Here is a 24282-nt window from a genome sequence, read left to right on the forward strand (position 1 = left end):
TTATGTGAGAGTTGCAAGAGTTTTGGATCATGCGGTAAGCTTACCACACGTCGAACTGGCAATAAACAAGCATTTGCTCGCCTCGGTGTGTTCCATCAACCATCAGAAGTGTTACTTGTTTGTCTCCCACTAATAAAGTTGCGTACAGAGACTTGCATTTAAAAATTCTAATTTTTAAATGAGCCAGATGAAAATGTTACTGAAGGAGATAACGTAAAAGAACTAGAAGAAATCTTTCATATCGCAGCGAAATTCGAATAAAAGGTTTGAGGTTTCTGTGATATTTATTTTCCAGGGCCTAGAGAAGATTGTTGTCGGTTATTGGAAATTGATTGATGAAAAAAAGAAAGCCAACAACTCTGTTCAAATATTTCTGTAACAGTTTCTTCATTGTGTATTTTATGCAATAAACATTTAATTCTATAATTATTTTCATTATCTTTTTTGTGGTATACAGTTAAAAAGTTATTTAAAAGGTATTTTTAAAATTCTTTATGGATATTCCTGAAGGTCACTGACCAATTATAATTTTTCCTATTGATTATTATATTCAATTAGCATGTTTCTGGTTTGAGCGATGTGCTCACATGACAAATTAATCGTGTTAATCGAGGCCAGCCTGTATATACTTTGGTAAATCTGTGAAGAAGGAAAGAATGGGCTTCATATAACTTCCTAATATTTGTATTTAATATGACAGTTTTACCTTGCTGTTGAAATAAATTATCAGAATATATGTGAAGAGTCTGCCATGTGGAAATGATGCAACAACCTCTAGAAGTATGTTATTGAAATATGGTACATGTGGTTAGACCTTGGCCATATGTTAACTGGGTTGTTTACAAGGTCAGTTTTAATATTGATTTTTACATTGTTATTTAAAGAGGTATCAGCATATTGCATGATTTTTTGGGGGGGGGGGTCTTATTTTTGCTGCATAATTGAAGAATAGTATTTGTTGTATCAACAAGGAATATTACAACTTTCTGAAAGTGATAAAGCCCAAGAAACCTATAGGGAAAAACAAAATATATGAGAACGCTACCTCCTTTATTAGACTAGACAAAGACAGTAGCAAATTTAAAATTAAGAAAGGAGTTCGACAAGGAGACAATATCTCTGTAGCTGTTTACTGCTGCCCTTGAGGAAGCTTTCAGAAGATCAGACTGGTCGCAGAAAGGAGTCAACGTGAATGGAGAGTACCTAAACCATTTACAATTTGCAGATGACATTGTGGTCATAAGCCATGATCCCAAAGAATTAGAGGAAAATCTTAATCAGTTATGCACAGTTAGTAAGAATTTTGGACTAAAGATGAATATGGCTAAAACAAAAGTAATGATGAACAAGTATGCCACGGAAAGGGAAATAATGATTGAAGGAGCAGTAATTGAAAAGGTGGAGTCATACTTATCTGGTACAAGTTATTAGCTGTAATAATGATAAATGGCTGGAAGTCAAGAGAAGAATAAATTTTGGATGGATAGCATTCAAGAAATATAGTCACATACTGAAGGGCAACATCCCAGTTTCTCTGAAACGTAAAATAATGAACCAATGTATACTCCCCACCATGACTTATGGAAGTGAAACTTGGGCACTCACCAAAAGAACGGAAGAGAAGCTGAGAACTACACAGTGAAGAATGAAACAAATTATATTGGGAATCAGACTGTTAGATAAGAAGTGAAACACATGGATTAGGCAAAAAACTCAAGTAAAGGACATTCTAATCAAAACTAAAGAACTAAAATGGGCTTGGGTAGGACACACAGCTCGAAGACATGATGACAGCTGGACTAAGAAAATAACAGAATGGTACCAAAGAGGAGCTAGAAGAAAACCTGGAAGACAAAGGCGGAGATGGATAGATGAAATTCATGAGTTTGTGGGTAGTAAATGGATGGCCAGTGCTCAAAACAGAAGGAAGTGGAAAGTTGCTGGAGAGGCCTTCATCCTGCAGTGGATTGAAAATGGCTGATGATGATTTGTATAAATATTTAATGGGAGTTATTTGAGAGTCAAAACTGGTGATGCACAAAAGGCACAATGTGTAGGGTGCTGTAAAGTGTAAAGTGTGTTTAGGGTCAAACGGCACCAGGGGTTTCCCCCATCTCCGCGTTGCTTTCATTGTGAGTGAACCAGTTTGCTGGGAAATGCCAGAGATTTAAAAAGTGTATGGATATTGTATATGTGTAATGTCATGTACCGTTGTTCATCTGGTCGTTTAGCCGCTGGACCCCTACTGAGGCCCAACGTTGCCCCACTTTCGCCCCGTGGAGGCAGACCAGGAAACACCAGTAGACTAAGATTTACTCTGGCAGGTCCTGCCGCTTAATTTCCTGAGATTTCGGCGGCTAGGACCTAAAAAAAAAAAAAAAAAAAAAAAGAGGAAAAGAAAGTTAAAAAATAAACTAAGATATATATATATATATACATATATATATTTATTTATTTTTTTTATTTGGTAAATTCTATGGGGAATAACGCTAAATTTTTGAAACGCCGAGTGTATGGGCGAAAAACGTAATTTGGAGATGATTAAATCTGTGTAGGGTGCTATGATACTAAGGATCAAGCCATATCAATGTGCTTTGTTTGGTTGTTTGGGTTTTAATGGCGCTTCAGCAACTAGGGCTATAATGCGCCAAAACTTTGGTTGAGGCATAAATGGGAACGCTATAATCTAGTTTGGCTTGATCAAAACAGTATAAATGTAACAATACATAAATGATCTTCATGCCACGACAGAGCAGATATTGCTCTGAGTAGCATTAATTTCTTTAAGTAGGCAAGTATGATTCAATTTTACAAGTTCTAGAAAGTTTAACTAATTATCAAATAAAAAACCTAGAAATTCAATGGTGTGATTGAAGGAGATTTGGTTAAAACCTAGTGATAAATCAAGGTCTGGATGCAATGATCATTTTCAACAAAATGAAATGCAACTATTTTCTGTTCGGATAGTCAGTTATTGTTTTTGGAGCAATGATTCAGCTTATTTATGGCACTATGAAGTTGTCTTTCTATTAGATAGAGGCTAGCCTTGATTAATGTGATTAATTGGACTTGCGAGCGCATTGCACAAAACAGAAATGCGTTAATCAAATATTTAAATCAATATGAAAAATTATAATTGGTTCTTGACTTTCAGGAATGTCCATAAAGAATTTAAAAAATACCTTTTAAATAACTTTTTAACTATATACCAAGGAAAAGATAATGAAAATAATTATAGAATTAAATATTTATTGCATAAAACAGTGGTTCGCAAACTGTGTGCCACGGAATATTTTAAATTTTCAAGGGAAACACAACAATACTCAACATCTTCCGGACACCATGCGAACTACTAGCTCAAGTTAGTTCACTGTTTCAACATTACTTATTGAGTTGTTTGAACTTAACTACTTAATAAATGAAACTGTTGAGTATTTTCCTAGGGGAACTGTGAAAAAATTACTGAGACACTAAGTGCACCGTAAACCGAGAAAGTTTGGGAACCTCTGGCATAAAATACGCAACGAAGAAACTATTTGTTAAGGAAATATTTGAACAGAGTTGTTTGAAGAGTGTTGGCTTATTATTATTTATTTTTTTTGCATTTAAAAATTCAAATTTTTAAATGCAAGTCTGCAAGTGACTTTATTAGCAGGAGACAAACAAGTAACTCATCTTCTTCCAATGGTTGATGGGACAGACTGTGGTGGGCAGCAGGCAAACGTTTGTTTATTGCCCGTCTGACATGCAGTAAGCTTAGCATGCAATTCAAATCTTTTTCAACTATCATATAAAAAAAGATAGTGTTAACTGGAAATTTGCATCAAGTAAAGTGAAAAGTGGTATAATTTTTTCAAATAGCAGTACCTGAAAAATGCGTTAATCAAACTCGCATTATGCAAGGCCTGGCTGTACATATTTTGTGATTAATAAGATGAACTGGACATTGTTAGCATAAAGGTAAGTTCTACCTATGTTTGGTATGCATTTATTAAGAGAATTTATGAATTTATTCTTACTGTAAAGCATGGCACTACATGTTTGGAAGAGTATGCTGCAAAAACAAAAATGAAAGGTTCTATAATTTATGAAGTTTTGTATGAATTTTGAAAGGTATCCTCACAGGCAAAACCAACAGAGATCATGCGCAAGAATTCCACAATACCATGCGGCAGCAAAATAGTTTTTGATATCAAGACAGATCATGTCTATCAACAGCTGACCAGCCCAATATTTGAGTCCATACTGCAGCATCATACAACACAACAAAGTTGTGTTGTTGTAGTATGTAATTATATTACATTGCTTCTCATTATGAAATTTGCACTGAGGGCTTCAAAATTGGAAATTAAATCAACAGTAAAATGAAATATTTCAGCACAAAACTGAAAGAAGAATGCCATTAAAAGTTTCCAAAATATTCCAGATTAAAAGAACATTAATGGCAGCATTTGCTATTTGCATTCTGGTAGTGTGATCACTTAATGCAGTCCTTGACGGTGGCAATTATGCAGAGTCAGAATACAATAGAGGTGTCTACAAATTCTGGACATGATGGCTAGTTTTGTATAGTTTGCTAAATAGTAGTAATGGCATGTGATGCAAGAAAGCAAGTGTATGAGCTTATGCAGCATCAGCCAAAAAAAAAAAAAAAACACACCATTCTCTCCAAATGCCTGTCCAGTTCCTCCTTAAATTTATTTAACCTATCAACTTCCACAATGACAGATGGAAGTTTGTTCCAGCAATTAACCACCCGCTGGCTAAAGGCAAATCTCCGCACACATCTATTCTACATCTGTCTCTTCTTAATTTGAATTTACGCCCCCTTAGGTTCGTAATCTGAACAAGTGGAAGGATCCCATCAGAATTCGGCATGCTCAATCCATTCAAGGCCTTATACACCTCAATCAGATCACTGTGCAGGTGCCTAGTCTCCAGCCACTACAATTTGCAGAACTTAAGCCTCTCTTTGTAAGAGGATCCCTTCATTCCCCTCAACAATCTTGTTGCCCTTCTCTGTACATGCTCAAGCAAATCTACATCCTTCCTAAAATGAGGCCTCCAGACCTGTACTCAAGGCATGGCCCGACCTGTACGCAGTACTCAAGGCGTGGCTCGACCATTGCCTTATACAGAGGGTTAATCACCTCCTTTTCTCTGTTAGTAAAATTCCTATATATCATTGACAAAACCCCATGACCTGTCCTGGCAGCCTGTCTGCATTGCTCAGAAAAATATCTGACTGCACAATTACTCCCAGGTCTTTTTCATTTTCTACCACCTTAAGTGCAGTACCACACAGTTGGTACGTTTCTCTGGGGTTACTTCTACCCATATGCAGCACTTTGCATTTGTCAAGGTTAAACTTCAGTTGCCACTTTTTAGCCCATCTGCACAAATTATCTAGATTCTGTTGCAGTAACACACTGCCATTACTGTCATTAACAACCCTGCCAACCTTTGTATCATCTGCAAACTTCGACACTAAGCCTGATATACCTTCATCAATATCATTGATAAATATACAAAACACCAGAGGACCCAACACAGAACCCTGTGGGACTCCACTAATAACATTAGTCCACGAAGAGCAGCACCCATTAATTACCACCCTCTGTTTTCTCCCACTCAACCATCCTTTTATCCATTGTAGCAACTTACCCTTAATACCATTCTGCTCCAATTTGTACAATAGTCTTCCATGCGCAACAGTGTCAAAAGCTTTTCTGAAATCCAAATATATGATATCAAAATTATTTTTTGCATCCAGTTCCTTTGTAACCACATCATAATATCCTATCAAATTTGTCAGACAAGATTTTCCCTTAACAAACCCATGCTGTGTATGAATTATTGCTGCAGTCTTGTCTAAATGATCCTGCAATGCATCTTTAACCAGTGACTCCATTATTTTACCTGGAACAGAAGTGAAACTAACCGGTCTGTAATTACATGTGTCACCCTTCGATCCCCCTTTGTGAATTGGGGATATATTTGCACATCTCCAGTCTGTGGGGACCTCCCCTGAGTCTAAGGATGCTCTCATAATTATGGCTAAGGGTTTTCTTAGTTGCTTTGCCACCTCCTTTAATATAACTGGATAGATCCCATCCACCCCAGGTGCCTTTCTTATGTGTAACTTCAACAATTTCTCCTGCACTTTGTTCTCAGTTATTACAAAATCATTAAGCACACTGCTACAATTTGATAACCTTCTACCCTTTTCAAACCATAATAACTCCTCATGTGTGAATGTAGATGCAAAATACTCATTCAGTTTGTTTGCTATCTGAGCAGGGTCATCAACAGTCAAACCATCGATATCAAGTGGACCAATCAGATTCATCCCATTTCTTTTAGAGTTTATATAAGTAAAGAAATTCTTGCTGTTTTTCTTAGCATCTTTTGCCAAAGATTTCTCGTAATCTGCCTTCGCCTGCCTAACCTCCTTTGTGACCTGATTACAGACTAGCTTATATCTGCCATAGGCTTCTGAGTCCCTTGATAATTTAAATGTATCCCATGCATTTTTCTTCTGTCACAAGTCTCATTAGTTCATTTGATAACCATTTAGACCTAAACCTTGAACAATATTTCTTAATAGGTATGAAAGTTTTAGTAGCTTCCACGATTAACTCCTTGAATGCTTCCCACTTAGAATTTACTGTTGGTAACATCGTTAGTTGATCCCACTGTACAGAATTTAAAAACTGTCTGAGACCACTGTACTCACCTTTACGGAAGCAAAAACCCTTTCCTTTACACCTGATGGTAATTATATCTTTAAGTAAATCCCACATCAGTACACTGTGATCACTGCCACCTAGTGGTTCTTTTATCTGCAAATTCTTAATACACGAATGATCACTGCTGATAACCAGATCAAGAGTATTACCCTCTCTGGTTGCCTCTCAAACATGCTGCTGCAGAAAAGAATCATCCAATAAATCCACAAAAGTCTTACTAGTGTGTGAGTGACCAACCCACAAGTTCCAGTCAATATCTGGGAAGTTAAAATCCCCCATTATAAGACATTCTGATTTACCAGCCCACTCTATTTCTCTGTACAATAGTTCATTTGTACTCATTCGAGTCATTAGGCCTATAACACACTCCTACTCTTTTTTTTGCTTTCGCAGTGCTTATGTCACACCAAACTGACTAAACAGTGCACCGTTCATCTATATCAACTGGATGCACTTCTTTTGATTTTATGTTTTTCTTTTTTAACAGAATAACACCTCCTCCCTTCCTATCCTGTCTATCCTTTCTGTACACATTGTACTCCCCAAATTCCAATTCTGCATTCCTAATATCAGTGTGACACCACGTCTCTGATATCCCAACAATATCCGCATTTGATGTCTTGACCAACACCTCAAATTCATCAAATTTATTTACCATACTTCTAGCATTGGTATACATGCAAGCATACATGCATCCATTCCTATTCACCCTAACACATCCCATATACCCACCTGTTTCACGATGACTGCCATCAGTCCCTGAAACCCCCAGCAACCCCTCGCTCCACTTATTCTAATAGAAGTTGTGCAAGAATCACCTTCACCTCTGGCTGTGGCTACTTTTAACTTTTTAGTCTGTGAATCCTCCCAAGCTAGCAGTTTTCCGACCAACCTAACACTGCCTCGATAGCATCAGCAAATATTCCTGCACCCTTTCTATTTAAGTGTATCCCATTCCTGTAGCAGTCTCTCCTGTTAACAAGCACAGGCCACGCTGAAAAAAATTTCCCCCTTGAGCCTTGCACATTTCCTCCAGGGCTGAATTGATTGACAAGGCTCTCATCATGTACTCCCTCCTATCGTGTCTAGGTAGAATTGCAGACACTTTCAAATTTAACCCTAACTCGCAACTTTTTTGCCACATTGACCTGTACTTGTTAAGTAAATCTGCAGATCTCCTACTCTTAATGTCATTGGTGACAACATGTACAACAATATCACCTTTTGTGCCCTTAAAAGATGATATATGCTTTACAACGTCATCAACTTTTGCCCCTGGCAGACATACCCTGGTCCTGTTCCATCTATCCTTTTTTACACAATATATTCCCCGTCTCCCTGACAATAGAGTCACCAACAATAACTAGTTCCTTTGGGACCAGCGCATTCTGCCTTGGAGATTCCCGCTGTGTTGCCTGATGCCCAGGAGTGAGCTCTGGTGTTGAGTTGGGCAGCTGAGAGCTTGACGGGCCCCCTCATATTAATTTCTTCGAGGACATCTACCCTACACCTCAAGCTCTCATAGACGCCCAGTAGAACGCAGAGTGGATGCCTGATTTCTAGACACTCTGCACCTGGCACACACACACAAAGACATCCTCCTTGGCTAGATCATGTTCTGTTCCAGAGAGTTCGGCAAACATTTCACAAGTTGCGCATTTTTTTTAGGCTGTGATGTGTTGGAGAATTGCCCCCCTCAGTTCTTCCCTGAGTCACAGCACTCCTACCACTTTGTTCCCATTGCTTTGCTGCTCTGGTCTGGGGCATGGTATTTTAAATTAATAAGATCAATAAATTTAATTAATTAATTGTTGATACTACGCTATCTAATAGAATCCTAAATGCAGTGATGCATATTACGCTATATAATTATAAGTCAGAGCTGCCTAGTTATCACAATTAAAAAATTGAATTCCCTACTACTCTATACAAAAACAATGGCTGCAAGATTCAAACGAAATAACGGTTTTACGTATATTAAGTAGTAATCTACAAAAACTGTTTATCTAAATTAAAAATAAAATAACCAGTGTAACAATAACCATAAGACTACGTATAAAGTATAATATAAAATAACAATTAGGTAAATAAAAAGACAAACACATTGCTTTTACGGAGCCTGTATAATTCACAGCTGTAATTTTTAAAGAGAGTCAGGCTCATTCTTTTTGTTAATTGTCCATTCCACTGAATAGTCATTCTTGTAAATGCATTTATGTATAGGCATTTCACTGAATGGGGAGAAAATAAAATATTTGAAGCTCTATTTTACTGATAATTATAACAGGCTTCTTTTGCTTGTTTGATTATTCAACGCATGAAAACTGTTAAACACAAATTACATAAGTAGTGAACAACAAGGTGAACATAGTTATATTGATGCTTCACTGCACTTTTATAATGTTAAAATGTTAATTGCTATGCTAAATTAACAAAATTACGTATTAATTTTAAGTTTCCCCAAAATCAGAACAATCCCGGAAAATCAAGACTACCTGGCTACCCTATCTACAATGTACAGTTATTATGCCAGTAGTGACAGAGGAGATTATGCTACCTGCTCAAAATATAATAATCACCTCTCTTAGGCAGATAAGATGTTTAACTACATCTCAGATACCACATCACACTTTTCCAGATTCCACACTTTGTTTTTCTGAAGATGGAAATCTATGGACTTACTGGAAGAAGTAGGCGCCTCCGTAGCCAGGTGGAAATGAGCAGCAGTGCATAGCACATGCTTCTTGATTAGACCAGAGTTCGAGCCCGTCACCACCAAATACGGAAGATGCGGAAAGGTCAGGGAATGACCACCGCATATCCCGGAGCAATATGGCCTTAGTTGCTAATGCTCCTAAAAACCAAAAAAACAACAAACAAACAAACAAACTGGAAGAAGTACAACAAAGAGCAACAAAGTTAATTATTTAAACAAAGAGGTAATGAGAGAGAGAGAGAGAGAGAGAGAGAGAGACTGCAATTTTCTAAGTTACACAGCTGAAATTTAAGGCTTTAATCCATTTTGGCAGTCATATAAATCCAATGTTCATTGTTTTTTTATTTTTACTATTTTGCAATCAAAAACTATTCTGTTCATCAGTGCTATCAAAAGTACTTTTTTCTCCAGTTTCTCTGTCAAAAATTCAAGAAATCTCTATTGAACAGGATTAAAATTACTCTCAGAGTAGCAGTATCTCACATGATTTCATGTCACTGCAAATGAACATTTAATGAAGTGAAGTTCAAAAGGTTGTTACCTCAAGTGTTAATAAAATTACAATGAAATGATAATGTTTTTCCTATTTTGTTAGATATTGTATGCTAATCTTACAGAAAAAGTGTAAAGACAATTACCTCAGCAGTTTGACTATATGTGAGAGGTTCTACAAATTCTTCATTATCAATATTACTAGTAACAGGGCTTTCATATTCACTTGCAATACTTCTGATGGATTCATCTGAACATAAAAAATATAAAAAAGCAAAGTCTACAACAAGAGATTTCATCATATTTCATAATCCATTTCATCATATTTTCAAGAAATTCAAATTAATCTTTTAAAGATGCTAAGTGAAATATTAAGGTGCCTAATAAAGAACATATAAAGTAGTCAGAATCTGCAGAATTTAAATTAAAACAATAATAAAATTAAACAAAAAAATACAGTTTATAAATATATCAAACATAATTATCTATCTATGTGGCAAACTACCAAGTAATAAGAATAGAAAAAAAAGCCTCCATTCAGCCAAGGGTGCTGACATGTGCTGACAATTAAAAGGCATTGTTCATTTATTACTTATTATTCATAAAATCAAAAATAAATAAGTGTTAGATGAGAGCTCATATACAGGGTGTCTATAAATTATTCACCTGATTACAAAACTTGATTAAAATTTTATTGTAACAGTATTGAAAGAGTTTGATAAATAAAGCAATTCAAAGAATTTCTTATCACCAATTGCACTTCAGTAAACCTCCACATGGGCATCTTTGGTAGCACAGAATGTTGAGATGGTAGCCAATTTCAATTTCATTCTAAGTTGATTTTGAAGCCTATCTTGAGAAATGGGAGTCACTGCCTGAACATTCCAGTCTTTTAACTCTGTGAATGTTAAACTTTTTTTTTTTTTTTTTGCAAACACCTTTGTTTTTTATATAGCCTCATACAAAGAAATCCATCGGTGTGATATCCAGGAAACAAGGAGTCCATGGAACGGGACTATCCCTGCCAAACCACTGGTTAGGAAATTTTTTATAGAGGAAATCATACACATACAAGATTCAATGTGGTGGTATTCCATCTTGCTGATAGAACACATAAGACTGCATATCTTCCAGCTGAGGTGGAATACAATTCAAGCATATCTAGGTAATTTCAGATTGCCCAGTGTTTCATGGAAGAAAAATGGGGCTTTCATAATAACACGTTTACTTTGGGATTACGCTCGTTTTCACGACCTGAGTGAGGATTTTCAGATCCCCACATTAGCATTAGTAGAGGCATACGATGCAAGAAAGCAAGCTTATGCAGCATCAGCAAAAAAAAAACCCAAAAAAAACCCCCTCCATTCGTTCCAAATGCCTGTCCAGCTAGGCCTTAAATTTATTTAGGCTATTAGCTTCCACAACAAAAGATGGAAGCCTATTCCACCAATCAACTACCCGCTGGCTAAAGGCAAATTTCGGCACATCTATTCTACAACTATCTTTCCTCAATTTGAAACTGTGCCCCCTCAGGTTTTTAGTCTGAGCAAGACGAAGAATCCCATCAGCATTCACCTTGCTCAACCGATTCAAGGCCTTATACACCTCAATCAGATCACCTCACAGGTGCCTACTCTCCAGGTGCTGCAATTTGCAGAACTTAAGCCTTTCTTGGTAAGAGCACCACTTTGTTCCCCTCACCAATTCTTTGTACTCATTCTAGCAACTCTACATCCTTCCTAAAATGAGGCCTCCAGACCTGTACACAGCACTCTAGGTGTAGCGTGACCATTGCTTTGTATAACAGGATTATCATCTCCCTGTCTCTGCTAGCAAAATTCCTATATATCATTGACAAGACTCCATGACCTGCCCTGGTGGCCCATCTGCACTGCTCAGCAAACTTCATATTTGGCTGCACAATTACTCCCAGGTCTTTTTCACTTTCCACTTCCCTGAGTGTAGTACCACCCAGTTGGTACATTTCTCTTTGGTTATTGCTACCCATATGCAGTACTTTGCATTTGTCAATATTAAACTCCAGTTGCCACTTCTCAGCCCATTTTTCCAACTTATCTAGATCCTGTTGCAGTAGCACACTGCCATTACTGTCATTAACAGCCCTGCCAACCTTTGTATCATCTAAAAACTTTTAACATTAAGCGTGATATACCTTCATCAATATCATTGATAAATATACAAAACACAGTGGGCCCAACACTGAATCCTGGGGTAATCCACTAATAACATTAGTCCATGAAGAGCAGTGTCCGTTGATTACCACTCTCTGTCTTCTCCAACTCAACCATCCATTTATCCATAGCAGCAACTTGCCCTTAATGCCATAAAGCTCCAACTTGTACAGTAGTCTTCCATGTGCAACAGAATCAAAAGCTTTCCTAAAATCCAAGTATATGATATCAAAATTATTTTTTGCATCCAGTTCCTTTGTAACCACATCATAATATCCAATCAAATTTGTCAGACGACTTTCATTTAACAAACCAATGCTGTGTCTGAATTATTACTGCAGTTGCAGCATAGTTTTGTCCAGGGACTCCATTATTTTCCCGGGAACAAAAGTTAACTGGTCTGTAATTACCCGTGTCACCCTTAGATCACTCTTTGTGAACTGGGGATACATTTGCACATCTCCAGTCTGTGGTAACTTCCCCTGAGTCCAAGGATGCACTCATAATTATGGTTAAGGGTTGCTTACTTCCTTTGTCGCCTCCTTTAATATAACTGGATAGATCCTGTCCACCCCAGGTGCCTTTCTTATGTTTAACTTCCTCGACTTTGCTTTCAGTTATTAAAAAATCATTAAGCAGAGTATTACAGTTTGATAAACTTGCGGAATTTTCCTCCCTTAATTACTACTGATGTGTGAATGTAGATGCAAACTACTCATTCAGATTATCAGCTATCTGAGCAAGATTATCAACAGTCGAACCATTGATATCGAGTGGTCCACTCCCCTTCCTTCTATAGTTTATATAAGGTAAGAAGTCCTTGCTGTTTTTCTTAGCATTCTTTGCCAAAGATTTCTCGTAGTCTCCCTTCGTTTGCCTAAACTCCTTTGTGACTTGATTACAGACTAGCTTTTATCTGCTGTAGGCTTCTGTGTCACCTGATAATTTATATGCAATCCATGCATTTTTCTTTTCTGCCACGAGCCTCATTAATTCATCCAACATTCATTTAGACCTGAACCTTGAACAGTATTTCTTAGTTGGTATGCAAAGCCTAGTAGCTTCCACAATTAGTTCCTTGAATGCTTCCCACTTAAAATTTGCTATTGGTAACATCAGTTGGTCCCACTGTACAGAATTTAAAAACTGTCTGAGAGCACTGTAGTCACTTTTATGGAGGCAAAAACCCTTCCCTTTACCCCTGATGGTATTATATATTTAAGTAAATCCCACATCAGTACAGTGTGATCACTGCCACCAAGTGGTTCCTTTATCTGCAAATTCTTAATGCACGAATAATCACTGCTGATAACCAGATCAAGAGTATTACACTCTCTGGTTTCCTCTCGAACGTGTTGCTGCAGAAAACAATCATCCCATAAGTCTACAAAAGTCTTGCTAGTGTACGAGTGACCAACCCACAAGTTCCAGTCAATATCTGGGAAGTTAAAATCCTCCATTATAACACAGTCTGATTTACTGGCCCATTCTATTTCTCTGTACAACTGTTCGTTGTACTCATTAGTCATTAGTATTACCGAAGAAAGAAATAAAATTGTAGAAAGGGTTCTTAAATTTGCAAATACAACTTGTCAGGTAATAGGCATTTCAATACGAAGAGGGGGAAGAATAAGGATAAAAAAACAAATGCCAAGAGAAATGAAGGATGCCGGACTATCACTCCAAGAAGAATTAAAAGGTGATGTACCAATGCCTGGATATGGTTAGGTCTATCCAATTTAGATATAATTTAAATGGTCTATCCATTTAAATTTTATCTAAATTATCACTCTTATAACCATGCAGAGTTTTAATATATTTTATTTAGGTGTTACCTAAATAAAATATATTAAAACTCCGCATGGTTATAAGAGTGATAATTTAGATATATTATAATTTAAATGCCTGGATAGGTTTTATTGAGAATCGGAGGTTCATTCGAAAGCGATGGACGAAATTCTTTCACTGTTTGCCATTATTCAACCAAATAATTTGGTTATTGCGAAGAAATAAAAATGGGAAAAATGTATATTTCAAAGCTGACTGAAATTACCGATGAATTTTATCATGAAGAAATTGCATTAGAAATTGGCCAACTAAGATGTCACTTACAAAATGCAAAAATAACCATTGGGGAAGCAAAACAGTGGACAGCTTTGCAGTTTGTAGAGTTTATTATAAAATTGAGATTTTTTGGAATCTCTACCAAATTTATTATTCTGTTTAAGGTTCTTTTTAACCTATGTATCAATGGCTTCTTGAGAAAGAAGCTTTTCCAAATTAAAATTAATTAAAAATTACTTCCACTCTTCAACGGGTCAAACTAGATTATCAAATCTAGCTATATTATCTATTAAAAATTAATATGCTAGTAAAATTAATTTTGATGAGGGTATTGATATTAGGAAGACCGAAATGAAGACACGAAAATGGAAACTATAAATCTCTTCTGTTATTGATTTTCACATTTTGTATCTCTTTTTCTCTTTTTGTTATTATATTAAATACTACGTAAATACACTATACTTTATTCACTGAATTTTTAACGTTCCTTGCAAAATGTTCCTTAGTTTTTTTTTTATTTCTTAAAATCAAATTAAGTTGATAACATTATTTAGGGGATGACACCAGAAGGATCAGCCCAAAGTGCAAAAGACTGTAGCTACACCAGTTTACACACATTACTGGATTGTTTTGGTGGCAATGAGTATTTAAGCTTTCTCACCTATGTTTTTGAAACAATGTTCCCTGAACAACCATTATCCAGGATGTTGGAATGGCTTATGGCTGTGATGCTCCATGCTCCAGTGAAATGGCCTGCCTGTTCACAAATCTGAATTCCATTTTTTTTTTTTTTCCATGGGATCATATCAAAGGTGCAGCGCAACATTGCAAAGTAAATACTTGTCAGAAACTTTATAGCTTGTTCAGGATGCGAGTGATACCATTAGAAATATGTCTCGCATTCTGGAGCATGTACAGGTCTCACTTGTACAATGCGCAAATGCATGTTACTACAAACAGTTGCAATAAATATTTATTGTGAATAATAACTGAACAGGAAATTTTTGCTAAGGCCCATTCCACCATCCTACTAACTTGTTGATTTACAAGCATGAAATAACTGTAAATCAACAGGCATTTCATACTTCTTTAATAAATTTTATTTTCTGAATTCAAATTATTTACTGTATTCCAGTGTAACTGTATCATTTTGCAACCATTTTTCTAATACTCAAAGTGACATCACAAAACTTTAACACAGTTTTTCTTAAAAACTATGCGGTTTTCAAAAATACCTCCTAAGAATATTCTCGATTCCTTTACTTGCCAGGTTGTCTTTAGAATTTATGACATGCAATTCTGATTTACCCTGCATTTAAGAATAGTTTTGGTAATAGTTTCTTATTTATTATAAGAATAGCCATTCTAAAAAAAAAATTATTCCTACCTGTAGAAGTGTCAAGCCCATCTAATATTTCAGCAGTACGTGATTCTGTACCATTCATCTGTGGTTGACTTGGTTTTTTATATCCTGGTGCAAATTCAATAAATGGTCCCGCAATACTCAAAAAGTCATTAACACTGTCGTCATACCGAGTAGATTTCATTATCTGAAATAGACAACATAAATATACATGATTTTGTCACTTAATTTATAGCAACTGTTAATTTTAACTTAATTTGATAGATTCTACACAGAAATCTTTTATGGCATATTTTTTCTGAATTTCCAAAATTGTTTCCAATCTAATCAAAATCAACTGAAAATTTAAAGGCACGATTTTACAACTTGTAACTTTAAATTTGCTTAATAAAGCAAATTAAATTAATCTCTAATTGACAGTTTATGTCAATTAGAGAGTTCTTCTCCTTTGTTGGTTTTAGTCTAAAAACATCAACAGTTAATTTTCAAATCTCATATGAAATTATATAATCAAATCCCACATGATATGATTAAATCCCATATGAAATGAGCAAAAAGAAGTGCACCCATTTTATTTCTATGTCAAGCATGTTTTGTTTAATAGGTTAGAAAAATATATCCAGTTAATTAAATTAATTAATCAAATCAATTAATTCATCATTAGCAATGTAAACAGGGTGAAAATGAAATACTATACACCTAATTTTAATTTGATACCAACAATTAAGTGAACATTAAATCTGAAATGTTATTCGAAAAAATTCATTTTCATTATTAAATAATTTTTATTCTGCACTGACAATTACAAATAGATTTAAATATAAAGTAAAAGTTATCAGAAATACGATAGCAAATTTTCAATGAATAATGGTAGAATACTTAACGAATTCATTAAAAATTTGTTCATTCATTTGCACTAAATAATTTTCTTAGCATTAGTAGAGGCATATGATGCAAGAAAGCAAGCTTATATACCATCATCCAAAAAAAAAAAAAAAAACCCTCCCATTTCATCCATCCATTCACTCCAAAAGTTTGTCTAGTCCAGCCTTTAATTTATTTAAGCTGTCAACTTCCACGATAGATGGAAGTTTGTTCTAGCAATCAACCACCCGCTGGCTAAATGCAAATTTCCACACATCTATTCTACAACTGTCTTTCCTCAATTTGAATTTATGCCCCCTAAGGTGCAGAATCTGAGCAAGAGGAAGAATCTGTCAGCATTGAGCTTGCTCAAATCATTCAAGGCCTTATATACCTCAATCAGATCACCTTGCAGGTGCCTAGTCTCCAAACACTAATTTGCAAAATTTAAGCCTTTCTTGGTAAGAGAACTCCTTCATTCCCTTCACCAATCTAGTTGCCCTTGAGAGAAAAAAAATAGGTACGTATAATTATAACCCAGTTTAATGTAATAATAATGTAATTTTATTATTATTGCATTAAACTGGGTTATAATTATACGTATCTATTTTTTCTCTCAACCATGGACCCCAGTACACCAGGCCCATTCGTTACTAGTTGCCCTTCTCTGTACATGCTCAAGCAACTCTATATACAGTAAAGGTTTAAGTTCTGCAAACTGAAGAGTCTGGAGACACTGCAATTTGCAGAACTTAATCCTTTCTTGGTAACAGCAACCCTTTGTTCCACTCACTAGTTACCCTTCTCTGTACTCGTTCTAGCAGCTATACATCTTTCCTGCCAGGTGGGCAGGAGCAGCAGTGCATAGCACATGCTTCTTGATTAGACAGGGGTTCGAGCCCGTAACCACCAAATACGGAGGATGCGGAAAGGTCAGGGAATGACCACCGCATATCCCTGGAGCAATATGGCCTTAGTTGCCAATGCTCCTAAAAACCAAATAACAAACAAACAAACATCTTTCCTAAAATTAGTTCTCCAGACCTGTATGCAGTACTCAAGGTTTGTCCTGACCATTGCCTTATACAAGGGGATAATCACCTCCTTATCCCTGCTATCAAAATTCTTGTATATCATTGGCAAGACCCCATGAGCTACTCTTACATCCTATTTGCACTACTCTGAAAACGTAATACCTGCATGCACAATTACCCCAGGTCTTTTTTCATTCTCCACTAACCTGAGTGTAGTAACACCCAGTTGGTATGTTACACTGGGGTTATTGCTACCCATACGCAGTACTTTCCATTTGTCAATGTTAAACTTCAGTTACCATCTCTCAGCCCACTTGCTCAACTTTTCTAGGTCCTGTTGCAGTAGTGTACCATCCTTATTGTCATTAACAACCCTACCACCTTTGGTATCATCTGCAAACTTTGACATTAAGCCTGATATACTGTCATCAATATTATTGATAAATACAGAAAACAACAATGGGCCCAACATGGACCCCTTGGGGACTATAATAATAACATTAGCCCATGAAGTGCAGTGTCCATTGATTACCACTCTCTGCCTTCTCCAATTCACCATCTCTTTATCCATTGCAGCAACTTGCCCTTAATATCATACTGCTCCAACTTGTACAGTAGTCTTCGATGTGCAAACAGAATCAAAAGCTTTCCTAAAATCCAAGTATATGATATCAAAATTATTTTTTGCATCCAGTTCCTTTGTAACCACATTTGTAACCTTTACAAAAACAAAAACCCTTCCCTTTACCCCTTATGGTAGTTACATCTTTGAGTAAATCCCCCATCAGTACACTATGATCAATGCTACCCAGTGGTTCCTTTATCTGCAGATTCTCAATGCATGAATAATCACTGCTGATAATCAGATCAAGAGTATTACTCCCTCTGGTTGGCTCTCGAACATGCTGCTGTAGAAAACAGTCATCCAATAAATCCACAAATATCTTGTTAGTGTGCGGGTGACCAACTCACAAGTTCCAGTCTATATCTGAGAAGTTAAAATCCCCCATTATAAGACAATCTGATTTACTGGCCTACTCTTTTTCTCTGTACAGTTGTTTGTTGTACTCATCCCAGAATTTAACTATGTAGTGCAAATTTTAATATTTGTTAATATTACCCTGTACAGGTTACTACCAGTATCCTTTAATAAACTAAAAAATATCATTTAGTAATAAAAGTTATATTTTTCCAAGAAACATTTTCAGATTTTATACACCTTGATCATTATCTATGCATTCCTATACTGTTAATCTTACTTATGTATCTACATACTTCATTAATTCTTCCTTGGCTAATTTTTTGGCTGTTGAGTGGGTAGGTTGGTTAATCGGTTGATTGATTTTGATTTGGTAGTTGTTGGCGCATCGGCTTCTGTGGCCATATTGCACCTCCCAAGGTTTTTGCAGTACTTTGATCCAAGCCCGAGGCGGGAATCGAACCCGCGACCTTGGGGTTGCCGGGCAGGTACTTTACCCACTCGGCTAGCCCGGTCGGCTTGGTTAATCGGTATAGGTATTTCTAGTATAAAAGGCAACTAAAGCCTAAGCAGGGATTGAAGTGGCATCCATATCACACAAATGTATGCCATCACTTTGTCATTAATATCAGGTGGTAAAAGACTCATCATCCAATGCAATATCACCACTTCCAAAGTAACAGGTATAAAATAGCAGGAATGCTGTGCCTTGGGGGAGGGGGGCATTTCTCAAAGTATCACAGCCTAACAAAATGTGCAACTTGTGAAATTTTTGCAGACTCTCTGGAACAGGATATGATCCAGCCAAGGGGGATGTGTTTGTGCGTGTGCCAGCTGCAAGGAGTGTGAAGAAATTTTGCAAGAACTCAGCATTCTGATGGGTGTTTATGAGAGTTTAAAGAGTAGGGTAGATACCATTGAAGGAATTAAAATGAGGGCCCATCAAGCTCTCAGCTGCCCAAAGCAACGTCAGAGCACACACTTGTGCATCAGACAACACAGCAGCAATCTCTAATGCAGAATGCTCTGGTCTCACGGGACTTGGCTATTGTCAATGACTGTATTGTCAAGGAAATAGGTTGTGCAAGAAGGATAAGTGGAATAAAACCAGGACATGTCTGCCAGGGACATCTTTTAAAGGCACAAAAGGTGATACTGTTATATCACCTTTTGTGCCCTTTGTCAAAGATTTCTCGTAAGATATCTCATGTTAGTACTAATGATACGAAGAGTAGGAGATCCGAGGACTTAACAGGTACAGAGTAATGTTGGAAAAAAGTTGTGAGTTAGAACTGTATTTAAAAATATCTGCAATTCTGCTCAGACATGATAGGAGTGAGCATTTGTTGAGAGCCTTGTCAATCACTTCTAACCTGGAGAAATTGTGCTGGCCTCATGAGGTAGAATTTTTCTCAGCGTGGTCTGAGCTTGTTAACAGGAGAAACTTGTTTTTCATGGATAGGATACACTTGAATAGAAGGGGTGCAAGGATATTTGCTGATACTATTAAGGCAATGATAGGTGGCTCAGAAAAGTGCTAGCTTGGGGAGGGGGGGATCATAGGTTAATAGTGTTTTGAGGACTAAATGCTCAAGGCATAATACATTATGGGTTGAAATTAACTATAAAATATCGGTGTAAATACACCATAGTTTACCCCATAAATTTAACTACATAAGTAGTGTAATGGTATCATTAGATTTTATCTCATATTGTGGCTGCCTTCACAACGAGATACCAGGTATTGCACTACTTTGAATAAATAACGCACTAGTAGAGGAGTCTACTGTTATTTATTCTCAGTGGGCACCACCATCCAGATGCATTTCGGAGCATGTTGGCTCACTCATTGGTGGGCAGGTAGGTAGCTTGATAATGCCATCAAGGTTGCAAAGTTAATTCCACAATATGAGAGATGCCAAATGATAAAGATAATGATAATATGTTGAAGACTAAATGCTCAAGGCATAATACATTATGGGTTGAAATTAACTATATAATATTGATGTAAATACACCATAGTTTACCCATAAATTTAACTACATAAGTAGTGTAACGGCATCATTTCATTTTATCTCATATTGTGGCTGCCTTCACAACAAGATACCAGGTACTGCACTACTCATTATGTACAGGTCGACCATCACTAATCCGGCCACCGGTAATCCGGTTCCACCGCTAATTCGGACATAATTTCCGCAAACGTAATTTCAAATTTTCCCAGTCGGCGCACTGTTTTGGTGGCAGCATCAGCTGTTGGTGCAAACTCGTAAACACTTAATATTTAGCTGGCAAGCCATTCCCACATGTTTTTCTGAATTTATTATTATAACCTGCTCACATTTAGCCCCAGCCATGGTTCCAATGCATAAAGGAAGTGCCTCTCGTGGTGTAAAGTGCAAACACCATACACTGTCCATAACAGATAAAGTTGAACTTCTGAAAAAACTCGACAGAGGTGTGTCTGTGAGAAGTTTAACTCTGCTTAATTGTAAATTCCAGCAATTTCTCTCAGTTCCTCTTATTTTAGTAATTTTCTTTTAGCCATTCCTTTTTACATTTTTTTTTTTTTACAACGCACTTATACAAACTTGCGGAAAAACACAACACAATATGATGGATAATATAGCGTGCTAACGAACTTGTTTTCACACAATCTCTAACAATACTGACAAACTTATTGCAAGTTTATTTTGAAAGTTTGAGAGTTTATTTTATCGTAATTAGTTTTATTGCAGTGCTTGCCATAAACTAATCACAAACAACCTTCAATATGTATGCCGTAATCACAGAGTAGTATCTTACTTCTCTGCAGCTGTAATAGCGTCGCACGTATGTGGCTGACTTAGCTTCTCAAGAAATAAAGTAACCAACATATGTGGCCACTCTGGTCACATATATGCGACATAAAAGACTCTTTTTTTATATATATATTTTAAGCGAAAAAACAACAACACTGACATTACAATATTTATTTTACAATTACTAATCAAATTATTTCCTAAATATTTTTTGGCCCCTGGGGAATTTTTTTCTTTAACCAGCTTGGCAGTCAACGTGTTTAACGGTAGAAGGAGGTGGTTCACTGTTGGGTAAAATGTATGTGCTAAAATAACCACCGGTGATCCGGCAAACTCACCAATCCAGCACCCCACAGGTCTGATGCTGCTGGATTAGTGATGGTTGACCTGTATTATGCATAATGCAACCATGATGGCATGTATGCATTATCAGGGTACCTGCTCGCCCACCGATGAGTGAGCTAATAAGCTCCGAAATGCATCTGGGTGGTGGTGACCACTTATTTATTCAAAGTAATGCAATATCTGGTATCCTGTTGTAAAGGCAGCCACAATAGGAGATAAAATCAAATGATGCCGTTACACTACTTATAGTTAAATTTATGGGTAAACTATGGTGTATTTAACACCGATATTATACAGATTAATAGTAGAAAGCAGGCAGAGGCAAAAGTGATTCTTGCACCACTACTACTATTGGTACATGGAAAGTAAGGTCTCTGAGACTTCAGGCTATGCTGTGGGTCATCATGGAACAAATAAATGCATAGGAAGTGTTAGGGTAACTAAGAGTAAGAACATGTGCATTATATACTAGGAGCATTGTAAATAAATTTGATGAATTTAAAGTACTGATTAAGTCTTCAAATGCAGACATTCTAGGAATAGTGAAAGCATAGTGTCACTCAGACATAAGAAATGCTGAATTTGAATAGCATTAGTATTAGTAGAGGCATATGATGCAAGAAAGCAAGGTTATGCAGCATCAGCCAAAAGAAAAAAAAAAAAAAACGCTCCCACTTCACCACTCTGTTCATTCCAAATATCTGTCCAGCTCAGCCTTAAATTTATTTAGGCTATCAACTTCCACAACAAAGGATGGAAATCTGTTCCACCAACCAACTACCTGCTGGCTAAAGGCAAACTTCAGCACTTCTATCCTACTTCTCTTTCCTCAATTTGAATTTATGCCCTCTCAGGCTAGAGGAAGAATCCCATCAATATTGAGCATGCTCAAACCATTCAAGGCTTTATACACCTCAATCAGATCGCCTCGCAGGTGCCTAGTCTCCACAAGCTGCAATTTGCAGAACTTAAGCCTTTCTTCGTAAGAGCACCCCTTTGTTTTCTTCACCAGTCTTGTTGCCCTTTTCTGTACTCGTTCTAGCAACTCTACATCCTTCTTAAAATAAGGCCTCCAGACCTGTATACAGTACTTAAGGTGTGGCATGACCATTGCCTTATACAAGGGGATAATCACCTCCTTATCCCTGCTAGAAAAATTCCTGTATATCATTGACAAGACACCATGAGCTACTCTTGCAGACTGTCTGCACTGCTCAGAAAACTTCATATCTGCCTGCACAATTACCCCCAGGTCCTTTTCGTTCTCTACCACTGTCAGTGTAGTACCACAGAGTTGATACGTTACTTTGGGGTTACTGCTTCCCATATGTAGTACTTTACATTTGTCAATGTTAAAACTTTATTTGCCACCTCTCAGCCCATCTGCTCAACATTTCTATATCCTGTTTCAGCAGCGTACTGTCATTAGTGTCCTTAGCAACCCTGCCAACCTTTGTATCTTCTGCAAACTTGGACATTAAGCTTGATATACCATCATCAATATCATTTATGAATACAGAAAACAACAATGGACCCAACACTGAACCCTGAGGGACTCCACTAATAACATTAGTCCACGATGAGCAGTGTCCATTGATTACCACTCTCTGTCTTCTCCCACTCAACCATTACTTTATCCATAGCAGCAATTTTCCTCCAATGCCACACTGCTCCAATTTGTTCAGCAGCCTTCCATGTGCAACAGTATCAAAAGCCTTTCTAAGATCCAAATATGATATCAAAGTTATTCCCTGCACCCAGTTCATTTGTGACCACATCATAGTATTCAATCAAATTGGTCAGGCAAGACTTTCCCTTAACAAAACCATGCTGTGTCCGAGCTATAACTGAAGTCTTGTCTAGATGATCCTGCAGTGCTGCTTTAACCAGTGCCTCCATTAATTTTCCTTGAACAGAAATTAAATAAATAAATAAATAAATTTTCTGTTTATACTCCGGCACGACAACCAAGTCAGTAGAGTTTACAATAAATCGTCAATACAAATATTTATCGTATTTAGTAGTCACGGGCTCGAACCCCAGTCCACTCAAGGAATGCGTGCTATGCACTCTCGCTCCTGACCACTGGGCTACATCAGGCTAACTAACAGGTCTATAATTACTTGTGTCACCCTTTGATCCTCCTTTGTGAATTGGAGTCACATTTGAGTAAATCCCACTTCTGCTCAGATAGATGGCAAACTGAATGAGTATTTTGCATCTACAAGCACACATGAGGAATTCTGTAGGGACGTGGAGGCCAAAAGTTTATCAAATTGTAACAGGCAGCTAAATGATTTTGTAATTACCAGAGCAAAGTTTTCAGTATGTTGGTATAGCTTTGCTCTGGAGTTCTAGTCTGCTTTATTGTTTATTTTTCGCTGCATAAGGACCATCACTATGCAAATCCTCTGCATTTGTGGCTCAATTGGAGGAAGGAGGGGTGGATAGGTCCTTCGATCAGTTCGCCTATGTGACGATTTGTCTAGCGATTGAAATTCAGCGATTCCATGACCATCATTGGCCTCATGGTCCTCTGTCGATATGGAGCATAATGGTCAGTCTATTTTTATTTTTTTAATTTTGTTTTAGTAGTTTGATTAGTCTCTTTTGGTGATATTTCACGTTTCTCGGAACTGGTACCTTACTAGGGGGGGGGGGGGTGCCATTAAATTGTTATAGA

At 36.9% G+C, this 24282-nt stretch overlaps 1 protein-coding gene across 1 annotated transcript in view; it reads right to left on the reverse strand.

The window, feature by feature from the left end:
• The window catches only part of LOC150081931 (acyl-CoA-binding domain-containing protein 5-like), a 126501-nt gene that overhangs the window by 19462 nt on the left and 82757 nt on the right, over positions 1–24282 (reverse strand). The window contains exons 4-5 of the mRNA XM_090380369.1: positions 15601–15763; positions 10104–10207 (exon numbers count right to left, since the gene is read on the reverse strand). Of these exons, the coding sequence (XP_090236495.1) occupies positions 10104–10207; positions 15601–15763 (267 nt within the window). The remainder of the gene's footprint in view (positions 1–10103; positions 10208–15600; positions 15764–24282) is intronic.

The sequence above is a fragment of the Mastigoproctus giganteus genome, chromosome 8 (assembly GCF_048544385.1).
Source record: "Mastigoproctus giganteus isolate SK-2022 chromosome 8, ASM4854438v1, whole genome shotgun sequence".
Taxonomy (NCBI): Eukaryota; Metazoa; Arthropoda; class Arachnida; order Uropygi; family Thelyphonidae; genus Mastigoproctus; species Mastigoproctus giganteus.